The 18,027-nt window shown below is 49.0% G+C and overlaps 1 protein-coding gene across 4 annotated transcripts in view; it reads right to left on the reverse strand.

The window, feature by feature from the left end:
- Positions 1-1,227: 1,227 nt before the first annotated feature.
- Fancc (Fanconi anemia, complementation group C) overlaps positions 1,228-18,027 on the reverse strand; it is a 214,654-nt gene continuing 197,854 nt past the window's right edge. For all 4 annotated transcript variants that reach the window (XM_005384680.2, XM_013514336.1, XM_013514337.1 and 1 more), the window contains 5 exons: positions 14,512-14,587; positions 12,027-12,108; positions 9,569-9,746; positions 5,869-6,081; positions 1,228-1,804 (listed from right to left, as the gene is read on the reverse strand). In XM_005384680.2, the coding sequence (XP_005384737.1) occupies positions 1,661-1,804; positions 5,869-6,081; positions 9,569-9,746; positions 12,027-12,108; positions 14,512-14,587 (693 nt within the window). In that variant the 3' untranslated portion in view covers positions 1,228-1,660. The remainder of the gene's footprint in view (positions 1,805-5,868; positions 6,082-9,568; positions 9,747-12,026; positions 12,109-14,511; positions 14,588-18,027) is intronic.

An 18,027-nucleotide genomic window follows, 5' to 3' on the forward strand; every position in this document is an offset into this window, starting at 1 on the left:
GTCCACTAGGGATGGGATCCCCCAGGGAAGTCCATCGGCTACAGCCCAAACTCCAAAGCTGGGAAGACTCAGAAACGTTGTAATGGACTAGGAGATGTGAAGCGCCGAACAGGAAGAAGCTTTCAGCAGGCAGCCTGAACAGCCTGAGGCAGGTGACCGCCACCTTCCACTGTTTGCTGTGAACGCTGGGGTGGGCAGTCAGGGAGTTCCGGCGAGGGCGAGGCCAGTGCTCGGACTTCCCTGTGGCTCCCCGCCCCCGCAGGGAGGGCTCACTCCCAGTGGCTCTGGTTGTTAGGGGTTACTTGCCACCACCAAATTAAGCCTCTTTTCTCATGTCCACAGTGCTGGATCAGTTTCCATGGCAGTAACAGGGTTCGGTTCACACTGAGCCTACGAGAGGCGTGCTGAGCTCAAAGGAGGCGCGAGCCTGTCCGCAGCGGAGCGCGCTGAGGAAGCACCTCAGGGAAAGGGGCTGTGGGCAGGGTGGTTTCTCAGATGGAAGGGGAAGGCTCAGGTCAGCAGTTCCTGGTGTTCTCCACATCTGCGGGGGATCCATTACACTGCCTTACACCAACACAGATAATTCCCCTAAAGCTTGACCTCTAGTCCCACAAAACATTACTTATTCCTCAAAGAGGAGCAAAGGTTCAGAGACTCTTAATACAGAAATCCAAATGGACATACTTGACTCATTTGACGAACAATATACAGGATATATAGCGTATGAGCAATACAAGACATGAGTGAATCCGAAGGGAAAAAGATCTTCAGCTGATGTGAATGAATATTAACCTTGAGGTTTCCAATTCTTTCTTAGGCATTTCGAATTCCCCTTACCATTTAATGACACAACTGGTACACACGCCAACCCTTGCTGCGGGCTCTGACGCGGTCCCGGGCTGGGCCTGCTACCTCCCTTGGCCGCAGTCTGGGCTGCAGCAGGAGCTCTTTGGTGGCGGTGAACAGCCAGTAAACAAAGGAGAGCACCAGGCCAGGACCGGCTTCCTTTCACAGCGTGGCGCTGTCCCCGTCGGGGCTGCCCTGCACCGCACCCCAGCGGCCTGTCAGCCCCACTTGCTACCTTGTTCTCTCTGTCTGACTGGGCAGGTTGCGGGTAAAAGAAAAGCTGAGGGGTCCTGACTCGTGGATGAAGAATTTCTTAGGGAAGCAAGGCAGTGTCTTTGTCTTAGATCTCAGAGGATGAAAAGAAACATCAATTACAACCACTCGATTCCTAAAAAGTAATTTATGGAGAATTACCAGGGGTTCAAGATCAATTTCTTGGTCCAGCATTTTCAAGCGATAGTTATACATTCTGGCTTGATACATGTCAAAAAGAAACAGAATCTGTCCTCCTCCTTAAGTCACTGACATCCTGGGCTGGGCAGGGAAAGAATTCCCAAGGCATAGCGGCTATTGGTGAGTGGGTTTAAGTCTGAGCTAAGGCACACGGCTCCTCATTCTGTAAAGTCTGTACCACCCAATCATCGCAACCCTTTACCCGGCCCAAGCCTGAGATGTGTGCAGCTCATCTCACGGCTCGAAGGACTTGGTCCACAAACCTGTGCCACGGGCAGGAGTGGCCACATCCATCGTCTGTGGAGCTGGCAAGGCTGGCACTCCCATGTGCCCCAAGCATCCACACGGTCTGCGCTCCCTGCTAGACCCGAGCTTGCAGCTCTTGAAGGAGCTCTCTGGCCAGTTTTGCTGGCCGAGGGGCTTCGGTGCAAAGATGATCCCATCTGTATAGGGTCCGGTCAAGAAAGCCAATGATCTCGTGAGTTATCTCATCAGTGCAGGCCATCTGCAGTGAGGGAGAAGAAGGGAAATTCAGACACCTTCCAGCAGATTCCTCTCTGTCCCCTGGCTACCCTTAACTATCCCGCCCCGGAAGGCCGCAGCATTCCCACTAGCTCCCGAGGGAAGTCCCCAGGGCCAGCGTTCTGTTTCTGAGGTGGTGAGCACAGCAAGTCTGTTCACGGAGGCCAGCTGTACTGCGAGCGAAGGCACAGTGTGGTGACCACCGTCCCCACATCAAGGCTCTGAGGCCAAACCCTGGGCTCACAGGGTCAAACGGCGCTGCAGAGACAGGAGCGTTTCTGAAATGTCAGTCACAACTTTGGGGATTATTTGCCCTACGGGGCGAAGGCAGAAAGCATGCTGTGGCTTGATTTTCTGCAAAGGGCTCACACTACCATGAGAATTGGAAAGCAGCACCTGTTTGCACACAGACAGCTGACAAGTGGCATTCCTGGGCAGCAAGCCCGCCCACGTGCTTTTCAGAAGACATCTAAGGTTTGAGCACCTGATTCTTGCAGGCAAGCAGGAAACAGGCATTATTAGTTCTGCTAACTCCGGCCTCAAGGGGTTCTTATTTGTTGGTGCCTGTATTTTCCTAAGAACTTCAGTTGAGAAAAAAGGGAGGGGAGAGAATCTCCCAAGTTAGCTATGCATGGAATTTACCGGTTCTTTGGGGTGGGCACAGGCCACATTAAGAAGCCCCAAGTTTACGGAACAGTAATGTACACATGCGTTTCGTGTGTGTTTATACAGAGCCGCAGTGTTCAGCCAGAGCAGCCCCAGGTTAGTTTCCTCTTGTTCTCCGCACTTGTGCTTCGGCCGGGGCGACCACCACCTCAGTGGCGCCCTCTGAGGCAGGGCAGGTGGCCCGAGGGCTCTAAAGGGACAGTGACTGTGCCTTCCACGGGGCATCTTGCCTGCTGGCAGCCAGTGCAGCTCAGCTCAGGGCAGACCAGGCCCGGAGGTAACTCCGCGCGCCCTCCGAGCTCATAGCTCAGTCGGGGGCCCTGAGATGTGACACCCACTGCTAAAGGTCCAGGTGGCCAGACCAGGGCTCACAGCAGGGAGGAACCAGCCGGTGCCATGCGGTGAGGAGAAGCCCAAGGGTGGAGGAGCCACCTGCCCAGGCCATGTTGGCAACCATAGCCAGGTCTCCTTGCTGGGAAGGCTTGTGTGTTAGTAAAGGCATTCCAAATACTTGCACAGATGCAACCTAGGGCGTCCGGCTGCAGTGGCCCGACAGGGCTCCTACTGCTGTGGAGGAAACGGCGCCGCTTCCTCTGATGAGGTTCCCCGCTGCACTCTAGCTGAACTGCCTTGCGAGAGCTTTGGAGAGGCTCCGGGTGCCCGCATTCCCGAGCCCCATGCTCGGGTCAGCAGCACTGCTGTGTGGTGGGGAAGCAAACGGAACTCGGTCGTGGGACCCGGCGGCTTCTCTGTGGGTGGCCACCTTGCATGAGGACAGTTTGCCCAGCTAGCTGGAACTGGCTGGAATGACTGAAGCGGGACACAGGTGTCTGAGGGGCCTCTCATCCTGGCCAGGGCTGCAGTACTCACAGGGGACGGGACACAGGATGTGAGTGGGGCAGGAGGCACAGGGTGTCATCCCAGCAGCAGGGTTGAGGTTCCATCCGCAGCCCTTGTGCCATAAGCGACACTTAACCGTCTCGCCTCCTTCAGCTGCCGATGGCTGTGTGTGGCGGTTTCCCAGACTTTCCTTGCTTTGATGACCTTGATTGATGGTTTGAGGCACATTGGTAGGACTTTGGTTGATTGTCTCTCAACTGGAGTTTGTCTACTGTTTTTCCTATGAGACCTCGGCTATCGGTTTTTGGGAAAAGACCACAATGATAAAGTGCCGTTTTTAAAACATTGTCTCCAGGTTCACACAGTGAAAACGCCTCAGCCCTATGGATGTTAACCTCCATCATCTACAGTGGCTGCTGTAACTCACGGTCAGCAGAGTAGCTGCTGATACCAAGTTCTATGGACACTTTTACCTCTCAAGTATGGAGATTTTTCTTATTTACACCTTTCTATTATTCTGCATTGCTATGTGTGGCGATTTGTACCCCCCATATATAAATTTGGTATTTTGATATACGTATATTATATGATGAAAAGGTTCCCATAACTGAGGTTATTAACACATCCAGCACCACCTCCCATAGTTTGTGGGGAAGGTATGGCTGTGTGTGGTGAGAATGCGTAAGATCTTCTCTGAGCAAACTCCAAGTATAAATTATTAATAGCTCTTGTCATCATGTCGTACTTAGGCCTCCAGGATATACTCACGACTGCAGGGCCATGCCCTTCGACCCAGACCCCTCCGCTTCCCTTCCTTGGCTCCTCGTGCCCAGCCCCCTCTCTGCTTTGTTAGTTTGACTGTTTCAGGTTTCATGTTCAGGTGAGCTCATATAGAATCGGTCTTTTATGTCTGGTTATTTCACTTAGTCCTGTTCTCCAGGCTTGTCTGTGTTATCACAGGTGTCCACTTTATGAGTCCACTCCCTGCTGTGCCCGTGCCGGCCTGACAGTGCAGTCTTCTTCCGCCCTCCGCCACCCCACGGCACAAGGTGGCACTAGCCTACTGCACGCCACTATCCCCATGACAATCTTGTGCACTGGTTTTCTCAGGTTCTTGGCAGGTGTCGGGACTTCCCTTGTACTCACATTCAGACAAGCGGGGGCCTCTGCGAATATTCCTTTCTTGATGTAGCTACTGGCCCCACGGGTGGTTTTCATTTATAAAAATTCATCAACTGTATATTTTCTGTATTTATGTCAATAAAAAGTAGAAACGAAACCAAAAATAAAACTCCCAAAGCCAGTGATGTTGGTGCCCACCTTTTTTAAAAATACGTAAAATATGCACACACTTTGCAGTCTAACCACTGTTACAGTCCAGTTCTGTGATGTCCACAGTGTTGTGTAACCACACCATCATCCATCTTTAGAACTTTTTCATATTCCTAAACAGAAATTCTGTACCCTTAAGGCCACTAACTCCTCATCCCCCAAGCCCCAGCGAACTCCAGTCTACTTCTGGTCACTATGAATCGGACTACTCTGTTCCTCGTAAGCGGGATTACACAGTGTATGTCCTGTGGCTGGGTTACTTAGCATAGTGACTTCCAGGTTCAAGCACGCACCAGAATGGCTTTCCCCTGTACATACACAGCTCATTTTGATGGACATCCGGGTTATTAGCACCTTTTTGCTATGAGGTATAATGCCACTAAGAATATTGGTGTACAAGTATCTGTTCAAGCCCCTGCTTCCAATTCTTCTGGATATATGTGTGGGAGTGGAATTGCTGTCCTATGGTAACTCCATGTTTAACTTTCTGAGGAGCCGCCAAACTTCCACAGTGGCTGCACCGTTCATGTTCCCAAATGGAAATGGATGAGCATTCCAATTTTGGTACAACTTCAGCAAGATTTATTTTTCTTTTCCTTTTGCTGATAATAGCTGTACTGATGGGTGTGAAGTGAGTCTCAGTATGGATTTGATTTGCATTTCCCTAATGACCAGTACTGGCAGTTTATCTGTTTTTCCTTTTGTTGCCTTGGTGCCAGATCTGAAGTCATGAATGCTGTCACTTTTGATTGGAGCACTCTTTCCCCTTCCGGTCACCCGAGCTTCCGGAAGGTTCCTTTACAATTAACCAACTTTTCCTTCAATTAAACACCATGGTCTGCCTCTTGCCGTGAGACACGCTGTGGCTGCTCATGAGTGCACCCTCACTACAGCCTGCTTTTGTCCCATGGGGAGGAGTAGACTGTGCTCTGTGATGAAGGACAGGAAGCCTGGCTTTTACCACAGGTCCTCGCAGCAAGTCAGGCGGCCTGAGAGCTGATGCTCCTGGCTCTGTGCGTTCGCCTTATCCTCTGTGACCTGCAGATGTTCTACGGGCAGGCTCTGGGTCTCAGCCATCATTCCCTCTGGCCCTTCACCCATGTGGGGGCAGCACTTCAGGCCCAAGCTCTCGAAAGCCACGATCCCTGCCAGCTACCTGCCCTGTCACCTGGGTGTGTGTGAACTGTAATCGGCGGAGAGGACACTTACCAGGGTGATGGCTTCCTGGGCAACTGTGTGGCCTTGAGGAGCCCAGAGCAGGAAGTTCAGGAGCAGGTGCCTGATCAGCTGTCCGCACACGGGCGGTACGGGGTCTGCACTGCTGCCCTCTCCAGCGGCAGCCTGCAGCTTCTCTGCAGAGAGGGGGCCGCTTCTGGACAGTGTCAGAAGTTGGAGGCGGCTGAGCACTGCCTCCACCTCCACCTGGGCAGTGGAATCGAGGATGAGAGATTAGGGGAGATCCAGGACACAGAGGCCTCTAGCGCAGTGAGGGCGAACCTTTTAGTGCTTTCGATGGTAAACTTCGATGCATGCCATAGGTTTGCCACCACTAGTGTTTGCTTATGCTTGGAAGCAGGCTCTAGAAAGAGGAGCAGCTAGGGCTCCCAAGAAGGTGGCCAAGGCCCAGTTTACATTTCCCTCCTCACAAACCCGAGTGGGCAAGATGGAAATTTCTTGACTTTCTTTTCGTCTTGCTCACCAAGCAGGTAGGGCACCATGCCAGGAATTGACCTTTTTCATAATGAATGGAAACAGGAAAGTCCTCCACAGAATGTAGTCAGATTTTTCCTACATTGTGGGAAACAGAACAAAAGGTTCCTTGAAGACTTGCCTCACACTAGGCCACAAATCAATTAGAGCGCGGCGGCCTCGGCTGAGCCGGTGTGGGGAGGGCCATACGGGCCTGCCTCTGCCTCGCCTTGCCGTCTTGGGAGACACACACACACACACACACACACACACACACACACACACACACCTCAGCCGGTTTTGTTTTGATTCAGACACTGGGACAATCTGTTCATACATGTTTAAAGCTCAAGCAGAGGTCACAAGTCTGTGGAATTCACATAATAATGGTAATTGTTCTAAGTCTGTGGGTTATTTTTGCATAAAAAATATTTACTTCATGCTGAGACTTCTGCTTGCTGTAAGAACCGTGCATCAAGTTGTGACTTGGAAAACAAAGCAAAAACTGAAAGCCGTAGATCCAAAATGCCACATGGAACTCATAACAGCTATATTCCATCACTGCTGAAAGAATACTCAGGCCTGCTCCGAGAGTTCCCATGACCAGAGCTGCCTTTTCCCTGGGAGTGAAGGCCTCGCTCCACGTGGTCTGTCGCAGCAGCAGTACAGTGGGGGTGTTGTGTGAGCTCTCTGGACCACAAGCGAGGCCGTGAGAACCACCACCACAGGGCACTCCCACAGAACACGGGGCATTCACACGCCCGCTGCGCCTGCCTGCCTTCAGCTGATGGCATCTGTGGTCCGTATAATCGGGTCTGCAGAGTGGCTTTATGTCCACTGCTTCACTGGCTTTTGGTTTTTCACTCTTGTCCAGTAGCCCCTAAGCATGGGCTTGTTTTCTATTTTGTCCTGGACTGATGTTCCTGCTAAGGCCTTCCACGTCCAGAAGCTTCTACACATGCCAGTACTTTAAATGCTTTCTTTTGTTTTCTTTTTAAAGTATTGTTTTTACTGTACATTATATAAACTTATATATGCTCACAATGGAAGAATTAAAGAGCAAACATTTAAATGATCTATAACTCTGTCATCAAAAGAGTTGTTAATAAGTTAATAATGCTTTTTTTTCTGTGTTGCAAATACACTACTCACTATACTTGTTTTGTAACTTACATGTTTTTTTTCACAGCGTACCATGAGCAATCTACTATACTACTGAATGTGTTCTCCAATAATATGACTTTTTCCCCCTGGTAGAAAGCTATTCTAAGATTAGGATATAGACAACCACCTTACTATTAAAATTTTAAACTGCAGTATTTGCAATTACAAACAATGCTGCAGTGACTATTCCCATTCAAAAATCTTTGTGTAGATCTCTGTCTTCAGAAGGGTTCCTAGAAGTGGAATGCCAAGGTTAAACGTTTGAATCTTTGCCTGCGTCTGAACGGTACCTAAGCAGACATTTTCAGGTCTTCATCAAGCTCCAGTTCACTTAGCAAAGGAGATGAGCACCATGGCAGAGCAGGTGGCCCTCCCTGCCAGCGGGTGTCCTCGGGACCGGACGTCATGCCCTCCACCCTGTTCCTGCTCCTCAGTCGGGGCATTCCCACAGGAGTGGTTTCGTTACCCCTTTTAAATAACACCACGGCCCAGGTATGTCCAAGGTCCATCAAATCAACAGTGATCATACTTCCCAACATGGTTCACAGTGTGTTCTAAGGTCACCTCACAGACCCTTAAGGGATTATAGCTCACAAAGCTCAGGGGCACAGAGGTATTTATTACTAGTTGAGCTTGGTGTGCTTTCTCCTGGGGTGTCACACACACCAACACCTGAGGTCAGGCACCAAGGAGGAACCAGCTCTGCAGTACTGACGCAGCCCTGGCTTCAGTCACGGGCAGATGGCGGCCTCTGATGGGATAGCCAAGAACTACTCCAATCGTGTTAATCCGCTTTTATTCAAGATGCCTAAGCATCTCTGCATCTCCTGACTAGGAACTATGCATAGGTTTATTTAAAGAAAAACACCCCCCCCCACAAATCCAAGTTAACTAGTAAGTTATGCCGAAGCAGAACTTTCTAGAAATTTAATCTTATTGGACAATTTCTTTGTACTTTAAAAGCAAGTCTCTCTTTGTCAGTGTCTATGATCCACATGGAATTTAACACATATTTACCAACTTAAGTCTATAGAGAATCAAATATGAAATGCATATAAAAGGGCTTTAGAAGTCAGGAGTGGTTCATACATCTTAATTATTACTGTAAAAATAAGATGATGAAAAACAAACTAGGGTTTTCCTTAATTAGTTTAATGTGATATTTTAAAGGGGATAGCAGGCTTTGTTTTTAATCAGATAGCAATCCTCCAATACATATGTAGATTATGAAAAAATTTTCCAAAAAATGTTTCATTTTGATCCAAAAAATTATCCTTAAATTTCACCTTTTTAAAATTTAAAACTTTTCTTTCCCCTGCCATCAAGCTTTTAAACAAATGAAATATACAAACATTTGTACTGGTCTCTGCTTTTTTAAACAACAGAAAATACAAAGCAAATAGGAGCACTGTTCTGTATATAATGAAACCTGTTCCCTTTAATTATTAAAAGCAGCCCCAAAACACTGGCAGTTGAAGTTTTAAAAACCAGCAAATAAATGTTTGCAAGGGAGGTGCCAGTGCCTTTAATCAAAGCACAGCTTCCTGTAATTACTGTATCCCACATAAAGTAACAGCTGCCCTCGCCATCGCTACCCTATCCTGTAGTTAGCTGCTCTGTCATTTAGAAAATGACGGAGTCCTTTTTCAGAAGGAGTGGCTAACATCATGTGATCATGCTAGGAAGAGGGCTGAACAGAGCTGGTGGGACAGCCAGGCCGAGGTGGGAATGAGAGACACCAGCGGGCAAGGGCTCTGGCGAGGAGGAGCTTCAGCCCTGCGTGGGACCCCGGGGGACTGAGGCCTGTGGCAGGGCACTGGGTAAATGAGGGCAGATGGCTGCTGAGCAAGGCCACAGAAAAGGTCCCAGAAGAGGGAGGCAGGCTGACAGCACAGGGTGGCACCCGCTCTCCAGGCTATGCTGCGGAGGCAGGAGCGTATCCGTGGCTGTCCACACAGGCATCCACCCATTCTTAGACTGCCCTGCGCTCAGGGGCTGGGGCCAGTGAAAGGTAACCACCCCCGCCGCCGCCCTGCCCCTGGGGCCTGTCACCTACCATGGTCTGCGCTCTCCGCTGACAGGAGTCCAGGGGCCTGTAGTAGAAGGCCAGGAGCCACAGCAGCGCTTCTGCAGGGGCTTCCGCTTCTGACCTCAGTAACTGCTCGGCCGCCATATCAGCCCAGCCTCCAAAGTGAATGAACAAAAACCAGCTCTCAAAGGGGTCTTGGGGGGACCTGGAACAGAGCCAAGGCACATGGCAGCTGACAACCTCACTGCTTTACCCTTCTGGTTCTTTTATCTTGTTTTCTGAGACAGGATCTTGCTAAGTTGCCCAGGCTGGCCTCAAGCTTGCAATCTTCCTGCTTCAGCCTCCCAACTAACTGGGGTTACAGACTTGTGCCACTGCGCCTGGCTTTCCTTTTGGTTCATAAAGCAACTGACAGGTTTGCAAATGGCTACCTTAAACTGTACTGATAAAAAAGTATGGTCTACAAGGAGCACAAGTTAGTAAACTTATCTGAGTACCACTTGGAACCAGTCACCGGTCATTCATGTGTGAGGACTTTGGGACAGTTAAGCCCTTATGTCCGGGTACCTTCAGTGAGTACAGGCTTCCAGAAAAGGAGATCAGGGGCGGTGACCGGCAGGAGCACTGCCAGATGGCGGCCCTGCCTTCCACATAGCATGCGCCACTGAGCTGAGGTGCAGAGTGAGGCCTCAGCCACAGGGGCGCACCCAGGCGGTGGCATAGCAAGAAGGGCGGCTCTGGGAGTCCTGATGCGGACCGAAGTAAGGCTGCTGGCTTCTACCCTTTGGGACGGGGTGTAAATGGGCACAGGCAAAAATGTACCGCTCCCTTTCTGACAAGATGCCAGGTGCCAGTCAGTGTTCAGCAGGGATGAATTTTTAGTGAGCACGCACAGCGTTCTCTTCCACCCTCCTGCACACTCAGCGCTGGAGGGGAGAGATTTTACCGAGCCAGGCCTTGTCCCACTGGAAGGTGGGAGCTGTGAGTCCTATGTAAAGGGTACACGAGGTAAGACAGTCTCACCAGGCTGACCCCTCCCTGGGAAATCAGGGATGGCCGAGGGCACGTCGGCTGCGCACTCTGCTGGCTGGGGGAGCGACAGCAGTAGGAGTGTGTTGGTTGCTCTGTGGCGCCTCCAGGCGGGACTTGCCGTGCGCCCTTCTGCATGGCCCGGGGGTCTCCCCACTCCAAGCACTATTCTTTGTGCGCCTCTCTGGCCCTGCTGTCTGGGTCCTTCCTGAGAACATGTGATTAAATGTTCTGAAACCGAGTTTGCAGAACAAGGGAGGAAAAGGAAGGGTGGGCATCTCAGCCTTGTTTCCTTGTCCCCAACAGAGGGGAAGCAGCTCATCCACAGGTCGAGCTAAAACTTGAAGGCCACGCCGACAGCCGGTGGCTCAGATGTCTCGGCGTGACGGGGGCTTCCCATGCTCTCCCTGGAGGTGACCTCACACTGAGCATAGGCCCCGTTCCCTCCTACTCTTTCTGCCAAGCCCTGCCTGTGCCAGCCCATCCATGTGACCAACCGCGGAACGTGGCTGTGCTTCCTCCCAGAGCCTCCTGCAGGGGACCCCGAGTTGAGGAGAGGGTAGGAGCGCATGAGCTCAGGGCTCTAGCCCTGCTCTCCCACAGGGACACCGGGCAGGGCCGATGGAAGACGGTTAATGTGGCTGGCGCACTGATCCCATCTGGCTGCCAGTCCCCTCCATCTGTTCCCTGTTGGTCAAAACCCCAAGGGGAGAAGAGAACGGCATCGAGACCCTTGGTCAGTGCACACGACACAGAGTACCGCAGTGCTCTGTGCTGGCTCAGAAATGACACCAGAGTCTGGAGAGAGAAGGGTCAGGAGAGGGACGGAGAAGATAGCCCCAGGAGGCCAGCAGAGACGAACACAAGGTCATCTACACTGTAAACGTGGGTGAGTCAGAGGACACCAAAGGGAGAACACAGCAAACCTGCATGTGAGTTTAGGGAGGACAGCACATATAAGGAGACAGCATGTGTAAAGAATACCACGCTACTAGATATTAAGCTAGAACTGATTTTCTAATTTTGGAGAAATATTTACTAAAGAGGAGGGAGAAAACAATGCATAACATTTATATCAAAAAGGGGGTTAAGGAAAACTAACATATGGGATATTCCCTTCTAGTGGGCAGGAGTCCAGTGTTTCCTTCTGTTGAGAGGTGCGACGTGCGGAACAGAGATGCCTTTCTGTCTCCGTGGCCAGGGCCCCTGCACGTGGACACTGGTTTTCCTAGGGTCTGCCCTTTTCAGCGCTATGCTCTAAAGCAAGACCTCACTCAGCGCTGGCTCTACGCAGGCCCGTGCACAGCATGTGATATCAGCCGCTTCCTCTGCCTTCCCTGGGCCATGACAGTGCTTACCGGTCTGGCGAGGGCCAGGAAGGCCCTCACCTGTCTGGGAAGAGGAGGGTGGAGGGAAGCCACCTGGAGGCTGGCTTAAGCGGTCAGTGTTTGCTCACCCACAAGCCTGGTCTTCCACTGCTTCTCGGAGCATCTGGGAAATATGCTGCAGAAGCTGGAGGCGGCAGTCCTGTGGGATGTCTGTGGGGCAGAGAGGGAGTTAGTGGGACTGAGCAAAAGCCAACCCGACCTGGAACTGTCTGCAGCTATGCTGGGAAGTGTTTGGGGGCGATGCTTTTTTTTCCTGGTCTGTGGAACCCACACCATGCTTGCCAGCCAGGCTCTCCCTCTGACCCTGGGGAAGAAAGTCCCTCAGTGTTAACCAGAGGTGGACATCAAAGCGTCTTTAACTTGGGCTCGTGGCAGTAGATACCAACTACACAAGCTGCCCCCTGGGACTTCAAACTGCCTTGTTAGTGATACACCCGGCTTTGCCTTTTCTACCCACGCACCCCTTACGCCATTATAGTAATTTGTGATTTCAAAATACATGTACTAAAACCACCAAAAAGGAATTAGGAGTGGACTGGGCAACTGTTTAAAATGTCCGTTGTTGTGATGAATTCAGAATATGATTTCAGGTTTACAGTTAAGGACACAGGAGCAAAAAAAATACACAGGCGTTATGCAAACGTCTCTTCCTGAGTAAGGTTTTCTGGCTTGACGATTATCCTGTGGTTTTAAGCACCTCTGAGCATGCACGTACCTGCAGTTCTAATCAACATCAGAAAAAGGTTTTCATGTAGTCACATAATCAGACACGCCGGAAAGGTAGCGTAGGGATGGGGACCCCTTCTCCAGACCACAGGGCTCCCCGCAGCTCGCTCTTTTGAACTCCCATGACTCTAACTCATAGCCTCTGGAAGGCATTTTTCACTTCCTTCTTTTTACTAGTTACTGGGGTACTTCTTTTATTTCTCCCTTCTCATGGGTCCTGTGTAGCAAGAGCCCAAGAAGGGTCCTGTTTTATGCCCCAAAGGCCTCAGCACAGACACAAAACGAAGTTCTGATGAGTAGATTTTACTAAGCAAACTCAAGTCCATTTACGAACATGACATCTGTTTTGTCCAAAAGCAGTATAAGCAGATGATGGTTCTGCGAAGAGCACAGGAGGCGCTGCGCTTCTGCTCAGTGCCCATTCTGCTGGCATCCAGAGCAGCCACACACAGAGAAAGGGAGGCAGGCTGCGCCCAGCCGCATACCACTCGTTCTTTTGTTTGTAGGTTTCTAAACCTAAGGAATCTCAACTCCAGTCCAACTTTTGGAGCCCAGTCAGCTTCCCTGGAAGGATGACCCAAGGCTGTCTACCTGACCTCACTGCAGGAGCTACATTCTGGACCTTTCTGTTTCGTTAATATAGTAAAGTTTTCCTGTATTAAGCATTACCCAGAGATCTCACTGAGGCTACCACCATCCCTTCTCTGGCATCTAAGAAGACAGTGTCAGATGGGTCACGTTAAGTGAAAACTGAGATTTTTTTTTATTTTTTATTTTTTGAGACAGGGTCTGACTATGTAGTCTAGGCTGGCCTCGAACTCATAGCAATCCTCCCGCCTCAGCCTCCTGAGTGGTGGGATTACAGGCATGCGCCACCACTCCTGGGTCTAACTGAGATATTCTTTAAAAAAATTAGAACGAGAGGAATTAGACTTAGTGAAGTGTTCTAAGACTTTGAATGTACTTTCTGGAACCAGACTCCTCCCCTGCACCTACGGCCCTGTGGTGCTGGAGATGGAACCCACTGCTCTGCACATGCTGGGCAAGTGCTCCACCACTGAGTTGATCCCCAGAACCCCTCGAAGACATCTTCTCGCTCAGCTCCTGGGGAGAAGGCAGGCCAGAACTGGCATCAAGGGAAATGTGATGGCCCTTTACTCTTCCCTGAGCTCCACCTTCCATAGTCAGGAGCAGAGCTTTCTTGCTGGGTTAGTGTGGCCTTTCCTACGGCTCGCAGGCTACAGAGACAGGTTTTACTCTCCATGTCTGAAATGCTGCTTAGGCGCAGGCTCACAGACATGTTCATGGATGAAGGCAATGGCCGGCTGAAGAGGGTTGGCGAATGAGACCAGAACAGGCTGGGGTCTAATACTGTATGTTACTAAATTATTTCAAAGTCCTTCTCTTGGCTTGATTATGTGACATTTCTCCTAAATGTTCTTGGCATCACCCCTATCATTTCATCTTTTCTTCTGCAACAACGCGGCATGGAGCAAAAGGGATGGAAAACAAGCGAGGGCCCTATGTCACCCGGCTAGGTTTCCGCAGGCTCGGGCCTGCTGTGGGCCTGACCAGCAACACAGAACCTGCTGTCCGAGGCAGACTGTCTGAGCGAGCCAGAGGCCTTCCCTCCTCCTCCTGCTGAGCGACCATACCTGGGAAGGGGCGGACTCTCAGGTCAAAGCCCACAGAAGGTGAGACTCCAAGAGCAAAGCGGGTCTTGGACATACGCAGGCCAGGGCTCTCAAGGGACAGATGCGGGCTGAGGGAGGGGTCGGCCAGCACGCCTCCCCTGGGTCCTTCTGCCCGGCAGGGGCCTGCACTCACCTCGGGGTTGCTGCAGCAGCACAGGGGCAAGGGCCGGAGAGGGGTGAGGAAAGTAGGTCTTGAGCGCAAACTTCAGCTACAACAGGATCAAAAATTCAAAGTTATATGAGCGTCAGCATTAGAAGGGGTTTTAGAAAATGCAAAATCCTACCTCCTTTGCCCCAAAAAGACCCACTGTACTCAGAATATTTTCTTAAGCATTAAAAAAATTTCCAGTAACTTTATAAATATTATCCAGAAAAACAAATCCTTTTAAAGTCATCTTTTGAGACTTCAAGAAAAGTGAAGTTATGCTGTGGATGTCTTTATGAGTTCTACTCCTCACACAAACCCAATTATACACAGACAGACCTGCCAAAGCAGCTGTGAGCGTAAAACATAAAACAACAGCAGTGCTCACGCTCTCACAGGGCCGAACAGCCACAGCGGCCTGTGCCCCCGAAGATGTGCAGGCCTTAAAGTACTTAAAAACCAGGTAAACTCTAGACAGCATGAAGTACATATGCTCTAAGTATACAGTCTGCGGAGGACAGGTGAATGTGTGGGACCACCACCCCCAATAACACAAAGAACTCTCCCCTGTCCCCCAAAGTCCTGTGACGCCTGCAGTCCGTCCTACCCCACAACCAGTATTATGATTTCAACATGAGAGGTTAGTTTTCCTTATTCTTGAGTTTCACGTACACGGAATCATACTGTATTCTTTTTTATTTTTCTTGGATCCTTCGGCTCAATTTTTGTTTTAAGAGTCATCCACACAGTTGCGCTTGGTGGCACATGGAATCCCAGTGCTCTGGGAGGCTGGAGCAGGAGTATCACAAGTTTGAGCCCACCCTGGGCAACTTAGCAAAACCCTAAGTCAAAATAGAAATTAAAAATAAGGGCTGGGGATGTTGCTTAATGCAAAGGTGCTGGCTTTGATTTGATCCCAGTACAAGAAAAAAAAAAAAAAATCCATGTTAGGAGTTCATCCTTCTTGCTTTTTTCTCTCAGAAGTAGTCACTGAATGAATGGAGCACGGACCGTCATCTGCTTATCCACCATCCTACTGATGAGCATTTGCACTGTTTCCACTTTGGGACCGTTATACACAAACCTGCAATTCGCGTTTGGATCTGTGTCTTTGCAGAATGGTGTTTTCACTACTCCCAAATGAGTGCCGGGAGGAGGAACTAAGAGAGGAACTACTGCGTCACCGCGCTGGCGCCTGCTTACGTGGCACATGGTCTTCCCGTGGCCGCAGCATTTCACACGTCCAGCAACAGCATGTGCGCGGCTAGTTGCTCCCCATACTCACCAGCCTCAGTGTTGCCAAGCCTGTTCGTTCTCCTTTCTGTGAGTGTGAAATGTTACTCCACCTACACCTGCTCTATGGCCGCTTTACTGTGCATTTTCCTGGAAGCAAATGATGCTGAATCATTTTCATGTGTTTATACTGCCAATTCCTGTCTTTTGTCCATTTTTAAAAATTAGGCTGCCAGGAAGCCATAGAAGTTCGTCCTATGTTCTGGACACAGTCCTCTACCGCACGTACATGCTGTGAATATTTCCACCTGTGGCTTGCTTGTTCATTTTCTTAAGTGATACCCATCAAAGAATAAATGTTTTAAATTGTACTGAAGTCTAAGTTTATCCATTTTTCTTGAATGGCCAATGCTTCTTTTACTGTATCTCTTCAAAAAAAAAAAAAAAAAATGCTGGATTACTCCAACATCAGTAAAGACATTCTACTGTGCAGTCTCCTGGAATCACTATAGGTTTAATATTTAGGTTGAAGCCCATGGCCCCCCTCAGGTCAGTTTCTGTGTGATCTCTGAGGCAGAGATGGAAGTTCATCGTTTCCCACATGGATATCTAGTTGCTCCAGCTCTGAACAGGAGGGGAAACTCCCTTTTCCCCCTTTGAATTGCCCTGGTGCCCCTGTCAAAAGTCAGCTGACTGCCCACGTAAGTCTGTATCAGGACTGCTCTGACCTGTGTCTGTTGTTTTGCCAATACTATCTTGATTATTGTAGCTTTAAGTCTTAAAATCAGGTGCTCTGATTTTGTTTTACTTTTGTTTTTCAAAACTGTTCAGGCTATGGTACATCCTTTGCCTTTCCGTGTAAGTTTTATTTTTTCTTTAGTTTATGGAAAAAAATAAAATTTCATAACAAAATAATCACAGAGTAATAATAGTTAATACACTCAATATTGTTATCTTCAAAGTAGTTATTCAGAGTACAAGATAGGGGCATAAAGATTCTCCAAATGATATGAACACAAACCTTCCTTTTCAATGAATTAACAGAAATTAGTAGCATAACTATTTGTATTATTTTTCCTTTTCCATTCCTTTCTACTTTCCCCCACCCTAGTTCCTCTTTCCTTTTGAATAATTTCTTCCCATTTCACAATATCTATTATACATTTTGGTCCTGATTTACTCTTTCAGTTTCTCATACCAGGGAGATAATATGATGTTTACACATGTGAGTCTGATTTATTTCACTTGTGAGTATGGTCTCTAATTGCATCCATTTACCTATAAATGTCTCAAGATTATAATGTTTTATGGCTAAGTAGTACTCTATTGTATAAAACGACCACATCTTTTTAATCCATCCCTTGGTTGATGGGCATCTGGGTGGTTTCCAAGATTTAGCTATGACAAATTGTGCTGCTAGAAACATGGAGGCACATATATCGCTGTGGTATGATGCTTTCAGTTCTTCTGGGAAGACACCCAGAAGGGGAATAGCTGGGTTGAATGGGACCTCTAATCCTAGTTTTTTGAGGAATCTCCATACTTATTTCCACAGTGGTTGTACCAGCCTCTACTCCCACTGACGGTGACTCTGTCTGAGTTTTAGAACCTGCTTGTCAGTTTCTTCTTTTTTGGGAGGTGGGGTACTGGGGGTTGAACCCAGGGCCTTTGAACTGAGCTACATCTCTAGCCCTTTATTTTGAGACAGTGTCTTATGAAATTGCCCAGGCTGAGTTTGAACTTGTGAATTTCTTGCCCTAGCCTCTCAAGAGTATGTCATTACAGGTGTGCACCACCACAGCCAGCTTTCAATTTCCATTTCGGAATGCCTGCTGGGACCAAGTGGATTGTACTAAAGCAACTGGCCTGGAGAACAGGCACCTTAACAGTTCATGAGCAGTTTTGCTTTCTTTAAACTTGGCTTTAGTTGCTCTCAGCAATGCTTTGCAGTTTTTAGTTAGAAAATATATACATGTATCTTTTGTTATATTCCTAAGTATTTTATGTGTGACTATGGATCTATTTCTTCCTTTACTTGATAGCTTTTGTTCATGTATTCCGATAGTCTGTTACCAGGTACGTGTCCATTTATAACTGGTACTGCCCTTGATGAATGGATATTTCTGTTATTAGGAAATCTCCCTATTTCTCTCTGGTACACTCCTCGACTAGAAGTTGGCTCCATGTGCTGTCAATAGGTGGGAACAACGTTGTTTTCCTATGACTACTATTTGATTACTTTACGATTTACCATTAATGTTTGATTGCTAT

Source organism: Chinchilla lanigera, unplaced genomic scaffold, assembly GCF_000276665.1.
Source record: "Chinchilla lanigera isolate Chin_1 unplaced genomic scaffold, ChiLan1.0 scaffold00021, whole genome shotgun sequence".
NCBI lineage: Eukaryota > Metazoa > Chordata > Mammalia > Rodentia > Chinchillidae > Chinchilla > Chinchilla lanigera.